This window comes from Hydra vulgaris, chromosome 10 (assembly GCF_038396675.1).
Source record: "Hydra vulgaris chromosome 10, alternate assembly HydraT2T_AEP".
Classification (NCBI taxonomy): Eukaryota; Metazoa; Cnidaria; class Hydrozoa; order Anthoathecata; family Hydridae; genus Hydra; species Hydra vulgaris.
In genome coordinates this window covers 51489823-51497985 of record NC_088929.1, presented here as the reverse complement: position 1 = coordinate 51497985, position 8163 = coordinate 51489823, and the positions used below count along the sequence as shown (strand labels likewise).

General features: G+C 26.5%; 1 protein-coding gene across 1 annotated transcript; it reads left to right on the top strand.

The window, feature by feature from the left end:
• The first annotated feature begins 448 nt into the window (after window positions 1-448).
• On the top strand, window positions 449-1120 carry LOC136086445 (uncharacterized). The gene has a single exon (XM_065808741.1). It carries the CDS (start codon window positions 449-451, stop codon window positions 1118-1120), a length of 672 nt encoding a protein of 223 aa, XP_065664813.1.
• Window positions 1121-8163: the final 7043 nt, after the last annotated feature.

Here is an 8163-nt window from a genome sequence, read left to right as displayed (position 1 = left end):
TATTCCAAAGCTAGATTAATTTTTTCCCAAGAGCAAGAAAGCGCCTTAAAAAATTATTTATTGCAAATGGCATCTATATTTTGCGGCTATACTCCAGAAGATGTTCATTATCTTGCCTATGAGTATGCTCTTCCATTTAAACCAAAGTATCAGATTCTTGGACAGTAAATAAGATGGCTTAAAGAGTGGAGGACTAGTTTTTAAAAAGAAATTCTCAACTATATATAAGGAAACCTAAAGCAACTAGCCTTGGTAGGGCAACATTTTTTAACGCTGCAAATGTAAAAGTGTTTTTTGATAAGTTACGTGAAGTTATGGTAAAGTTAGTAAAAGTTATATATACAAATTCAGTGGTTCACAAAAATGGAACGTTGACGAAACTGGTGTATCTACAGTTGTAAAACCTAGTAAATTTGTGACTGTAAAGGGTTAGAGAAATGCTGGTGCTATGATATCTGAAGAAAGAGGCACTAATGTCACAATGATAACTGCTGTATCTGCCTCTGGAAATACATTGCCTCTAATGTTTGTGTTCCCTTGCAAAAACTACAAAGATTATTTTGTTAATAATGGTCCACCGGGTATTGGGGTAGGTAATCGAAGTGGCTGGGTTGCAGACATTGAATTCAAAAATTTTATGCAACATTTCATTAGGCATGTGAAGTCTTTAAATGAATATAAAATTCTGTTGATTTTGGACGATCACTCTTCTCACTTACATTTTGAAACATTAAACTTAGCAAAGGAGAATGGAATAGTCATGTTGTTTTTACCACCACACTGCAGCCATAAGCTGCAGCCACAAGATGTATCAGTGTTTGGACCTTTTAAAAAGTACCTATCAGTTGCACAAGATGCATGGCTAAAAAACAATCCTGGAAAAGCCATAAAAACTTATGATATACCAAAAATTGTATCTGATTCATTGTCATTAGCTATAACATGTACTAACATTACAAAGTGTTTTCAAAAAACTGGTGTATACCCATACAATGCAAGCATTTTTGCTGATTATTTTTTACCTCCATTTGTCACAAACCGTATAGAACCAGCAAATCTTGCATCTTTTTTTTTTTTTTATAATTCACCTCGCCAAGGCCGAAAAGGCTACTACAGATGAGGAGACTACTTGTGGTTATAATCCTCTCACAACTCTATAACTCCGAAACACGAGCCTTGACAAACAAGGCCGCTGCGCGGAGAAACAAGTATCTGAGCTATCACACGGAGCTCATTTTGAAGTACGTTTAACATCATCTTCAGGTTAATCTGTCAAAAATAGTATTAATAAAGAAACAACGTTACTTATTCCTGAAACTCCTAAAGCATTTTCTCCAGAAACTGTTCAACCTTACCCAAAAGCAGTACTAAGAAAGATACATTTGACAAGATGAAGAAAAAGGAAAGCTGCTATTTTACCAGATACTCCAGAAAGAATTATATTAAAACAGCAGCAAACTAAGAAACTTAAAAAAGTTGGGGAAAAAAATTATCTACCTGTCAATCTCTTTCAATTAATTATAAAGAGCATGGTAATAAAAAGACTCAGTTACATTGTATATTAAAAAGAGTAAAGAAACAAACAAAAAAACTGAGAAGAAAGAAATTTTAAAGAAACCAAAAAAAAGTTCTGCCTGTCAATCATTTGCAGATCACGGTAATAAGGAGACTCTGCTGCCTAGTATTTTAAAAAAAAGTTAAAAAACAATCAAACAAAAAAACTAAGATGACAAAAAATTTAAAGACAAGTGCAGAACACGATTATGCTTGTTTTGTATGTTGGGAAACTTATTCTGAAAGTCTACCAGAAGGAAATTGGATCCAGTGTCAAGGTTGCAATCAATGGTCTCATTCAAAATGTGACTCACATTCTGGTCAAAACTATATTTGTATTCTGCTAAATGAAAATTGAAGATTAACATTAAGTGTTTAGTTATTATTTTATAACTAAACACTTAATGTTAGTAATTATTTTATCATAATATTAACAAGTTTTGTTTAAAAATATGTTTAAAAAGTTGTGTTTAGTTTTAAGAAAGTTTTGTTTTGTTTTTATTCTAGTTTCAAAATTATTAGTTTTTATATTCATATATTAAATAATTTGTTAAAATTGAAAGTATATATTTAATTTTTAAGGAAGCTATGTTTTGGTTTTATAACAGAGTTAATAGTTGTCACAGAAATACATTCATTTTTTTATTTCTCAACTTACCCCACACAATTGCTCAACTTTCCCTGCTGGGGTTGGTTGAGCAGCCTAATAAACTTTAGACTATATTTTCTAAAACAAATCGAAAAAAGTTTTTTTTTTCTCAACCATTTTTTAGCAGATCAAATTATCTTTCTAATAGTGAAAAAATTATATTAATCCGATGTACCGTTCAAGAGATCTGTTAGATTTAGTAAAAATTTCCCAACTAGCCCTGCCCTACCCTATAATAATTTTTTTGTAAATTTTTTATCTTCTTTTAATCAAAGAATTTTTAAAAATTTAAATATATACCAAGAATTTTATGAGATTTTTTTCTAGATGAATAGCAGGGGTTGGATCCAGGATTTCTATTGACTGTCGCAAAAATGCCATAAATATTTTTTTTTCAAAAAAAAAAAAAAGGTCCTTGCTTTTCACATTTGCCGGTAGTACTAAAAGTCCAAGTTTGCCGACTGAACTTAATGATCTACATATGCCGATTTTATGTTTAAAAGAGCTAAATTTGCAGACATAATGAAATAAAATTCATTGATAGGGGGTGGAGGAGGATATCACATATCATTCGCGCCAGCGTTTAATGTAAAGTGGCTTATAGTGATACATGAGGTCCCCAACCAATGCTTTCTTCTTTTGTCCATTTAGAGCGGAAGAATGTTATTCGATTTACGCGGCGTTAAAACTATCTAGTTAAACTGAATACTTTTTAACAAAATGGTAGTCTACTTGTCTTTTATGACTTTTAATCATGACTAAAACTCTGACCAAACCCTTATCATCAGTCGATGTATTTACATTTAGTTCTTGGTGTTCCTATTGCAAGTCAATGTATTTTTGTGAAATAATACACAAACACTATCATATAAAATTATCTATATATTTAAATCAACAAAATATTTGTGGTTGTTAAAATTTTTGGTCTGCAAAAAAATTGGAGGTTGATATTTGAAAATGAAAACGACAAATTTAATCTAAATTTGTTTAAAATTCAATTTTTTAATTTAATTAAAATTTGTTTTAAAACACATTATACTTTATTTAATGGCTTACTTTATAAAATATTTGAAAATTAGAATGTAACGATTTATATAAATTTATAAAAACAATTTATAAATATTTTCATATTTTTAATAATAAGCTTCATTACAATAAACTTTTTGTCAAATGATGAAAAAAAAGAAACAGGTTTCAAATAAAAAATAGAACTAAAAGTAACTAAACTTTTCAATAAAAATTGCTCTAAATAAATAAAGAATGCTTTTAAAATCCCAAAACAGCAAACTTCAGGCATACTACAATTAACAACGATACAATCAACAAATGTCAGCAAATAATAAAAACAAAAGTGTCAATAAGTGTCAATCTAACAAGACAAATTTAATATGGTCGTTCTTTGTTAAAAACAACATATTTCTTTGTTTGATCTTGGAATAGAAAGTTTTCAGAGGTTTTTTATAAATGAATATATGAAAGTATATTGTGATGATAACACTCAATTTAATTTAAGTAATACATTATAGCATAGAAGTATTGAAAATGGAAGTCAAACAAACTTTATCTTTAATCAAATTGAAGAAAAGCCATTGAACAGTATTGTCAAAGGACTTTTAAATCCACCTATTTCAAATGATTTTTTATATTGACCAAAGTTTAAAAAAATTAAAAATACTGTCAAAATTTCATATTTGTTAAGCAAATTTTAATTTCAAAATATATGTTAATGTAAACAAGAGACTTCTTTGGTTTCGAAGAACACTTGAAAAATATGTCTAAAGATACTTTTCTTAAATTTCTAAACTCTGTTTCAAGTAGTTTTGTAGCAAATTATCCTAACATAACATATTTGTAACAAAAGTGTTTCTCTTAATAGCATTTTTATCAGCTAGACTATTTTTTCACATGAATAATTTGTGAAATATTTTGCGAAATGTGTTGATACTATATGCCTATTTTCTGAATTTTTTTTCATGCATAATGCTGTATCGCCAAAATCCAAAACAATCTTTCTTTGTTTATCATTTAGATCTCTGAGGAAGCTTTTTGATCATTATTAAACCTAAAATATATGCCCACAACTTTTAGATTAAAAGTTTTCCAATATGTGACAGCAAGTTTAATAAAATCAGTCTTGTTAACGCTTGAAAACGTGGACCAATGGATTTATGATACTCGCGCATATTCTTTAAATACTCGTCTTTCCATCTTGATCGGAAATGCGTCAATAACATGAAAAGATGTTTACTACGTTGATTTATATATCTATAATATAATCATTTTCGAAAGAGAATTTATATCACTGGTTTTCCAAAAACAGCAACTTTCTGATAAAATAACATTTTTGTAACAATCTGTTTTGTGCAAAATGTTATTTTAGTTTAACCTTTTTGAAGTTTTTGATGTCAATCAGATCATATAATAAAGTGCTGCTAGACGTTTTAAAACTCGCATTAGGTAAACATTCTATCCAACATGTTTTCTTCTCTTTGTCTCTGGGAAATCTATAAATTCTTTAAATAGATTTTAAATCGTTTGACTTTAATGATAAATAACTCGTACAACAGTAGGTACGTGATTATCGCGTTTTACGGAACCGAATTTTGTGTTAAAATTTTGTGCCACGTTTTTCGTAGTCTCCAAGTTAGCGTGCTTGAGGAAGACTTTGTGGAATAACTTTTTATTATTTGTTATCAACATAGATTATCTTTAGAAAGAAGAATAGTTGAAGTATTAGTTCAATTTGGTTTTAATTATACTCACTTGATATATTAACGAGTTTATTGATGTAAAAATTTTGGTCGTACTTTTGTGGTGAAATTAATGTCCAAAATATAGTCTTTTTTTTTTTTCTATCCATATATAGTTTATTTATTTATCTATGCACCTGTCAAATTTTGTTGAAAAATATTTTGTAGCAGTCACCTTATTTCTTGCTGCACTTTTACTACCTAATTTACATTTTCCCTGATGTTAGCGCGGGAGACAGATGGGTCCATTGATTATTTATACATATTATATATATATATATATATATATATATATATATATATATATATATATATATATATATATATATATATATATATATTATATATATATATATATAGCATTCATATTAGCAATATTTGACTTATATCATAAATTGTATTTATAGTAAATAATATTTTATAGTAAAAATATAATTGAAAAATTTGTAAATTTAAAAGAAATTGTTTTATTAAAACGATTTTCAGTAAATAATAAAATAAGATTTATATATCATTTATAAATTTTATTTTATTTCTAAATTTAGAAATAAATTTTATTTTTTTCTATATTTATTTGGAATGTAAATTCTATATTTATTTTATTTCTATATTTTATTTATTTTATTTCTATATTTTATTTATATATCTATATTCCATTTTATTTCTAAATTTAGAAAAAAAATGGAGAAAGGAAATATAGGTTTCAAGGAAATAAAGGTTTTATTTCATATCATATTCACAACATAAATTAGATATGAATCAAATTAGTTATGTATCATATCAAAATTGACGTTTGAACATTGTCTTTATTTAATAAGGAATGTCTTTATAAATAAGTTATTTCAATATAAATTTATTAAGCTGTTTTTAAATTATTATTTGGCCACCATCTAAATCTTTATGTATAACTTAAATATTTCTTCCGCTGTCAGCGTAAGCCGACAACATCAGTTAGTTACTTTCTGTATTCAATAGCTCAGTAGTTATTATATAGATGCTATTATAATATATGTTCTATATATATATATATATATATATATATATATATATATATATATATATATATATATATATATATATATATATATATATATATATATATTATATTTATATATATATATATATATATATATATATATATATATATATATATATATGTATATATATATATATATATTATACATATATATACATATATATATATATATATATATATATATATATATATATATATATATATATATATATATATATATATATCAGTGACGTAACTAGGGGGAGCACAACCCTGCAAGGCGGGAGGGCCCTGGAGCTTAGAGGGCCCCGCTATTTTTCTATAATAGAAACTCTATTTTAGAAATTAAATTCAATAGAAATTCTATTATTCTATTAAAGATTTAGTTTTAACAGAAGTACTGTTGGAGAATTAAATTTCAATAGAGATTCTGTTACAGAATTTAATTTCAATAGCAAATCCATTATAGTATTTCTATTATATTAGTGAACATTAGTGAATATTAACGTTGTTTATTATAGAAATACCGCTGATATAATTTAGTACTTTTGTATTTGTCGATAAAGTTAGGTGATTTTGAAGTGGAAAATTAAGTATAAATTATTAAATATTATTAAATTTAGAAGGTAAGTGCTTTTCTTTTTATATGCATTCATGCAAAGCAGTAAAAAACATAGAATTATAATTTTCATTACAATAAGTTAAGTTATCAAAATGTCTAGCTAATAGGTAATAAATTAGTTATATTTATAATATTGGTAATATTTTTTAACTGCTTGTTAAAAAAAACTTGCAATTTTATTCTAGCGATTTAAAATTTGATTTAAAATTACATTTTAAAATTTAAAATTTTTAAATTAAAAAATGTATATAAACGCGATACAGGTAGAACAATGTTTTTGTGTTGAGTAGGCACTAGGTTTTGTTATAGTATGTGGATAGAACGAGTTAACAAAGAAACGCAAACCTAGTGAAGTAGTTGTAGATAAAAAATTTCATGATATGTCGAATACTCAATATCAAATATCTTCTCAAGATATTTGATATTTCTATTGATACTTCTCAAGCAACCCAACAAGAAAAAATGTTATCTGTTTCAATTAACTTAGAACACAATGAAATTTCGAAAGATCATAATGAATCTCGTTATAAAAGTAATGCAGATATTTTTGCAAATCCTAACAATCTTACTACTGCAATGCAAGTTAAAGAAACAGATCCAGAACCGAATATATTTCAGTAATTAAATACATTAACAACAGATGTGGGATATTTTAAAGGAAAGTTTCTTGATGACAAAAAGATTTATTATTTCCTCTGAAAGATGTAAACCACGAGGACCATTTAAAAAAGATCCTTTATAAAATTGTAGACATTTTCCCACAAATTATTATTATTGTGCATATAAATTTGGTCGAACACAGCGATTTTGGCTCACTATAAAATATCTTAGTCCAGCTACCCAAAATGAAGTGATTCAATATTTAAGCCAAAATTTAGAAAAAAAATTATTATTGGAAATAAATGAATCTGCCTTTTTTCTATTATAGTTGACACAACTTAAGGCGTATCTAGAAAAGAACAACTAAGTTTAATTTTTCGATACGTTCACATAATTCGCAAACAGGACACTCAACCTTGTCAAATAGAGATTAAAGAAACATTTTTGGATTTTATGAAATATAAGATCACTCGGCCGTAATTATGATCAATCAATTGTTATTATTGCTCAAAAATAAAGGAATAGATTTAAAAAAGTGCCGTGGTCAAGGATATGACGGAGCTAATGTGATGATCGGCATTTATTCAGAAAAAAATAAATAATATTCAGCCATCTGCACAATATGTTCATTGTGCGAGTCCCAATTTAAACCTGGTTATGAATGACGCTGTTTCTGGTTGTAGAGAAGTAAACAATTTTTTTACAATTTTACAAGAAATTTTCTCTTTTTTTGGCAACAGTATTAAAAGATGGGATTTGTTATCAAATTTTAGCGGGGAGCCGGAACACATTAAAAAAATTAAACATTAAAAAAATTAAACATTAAAAAATTAAACATTAAAAAAATTAAACCCAACAAGATGGTCTTTAAGAATTGATTCTTTATTAGCTATAAAGTTACCATTTTTAGATATAGTTAAAACTTTAACTGAAATTTTTTTAAATATTCGAAAAGAGTAGAACAAACTGAAGC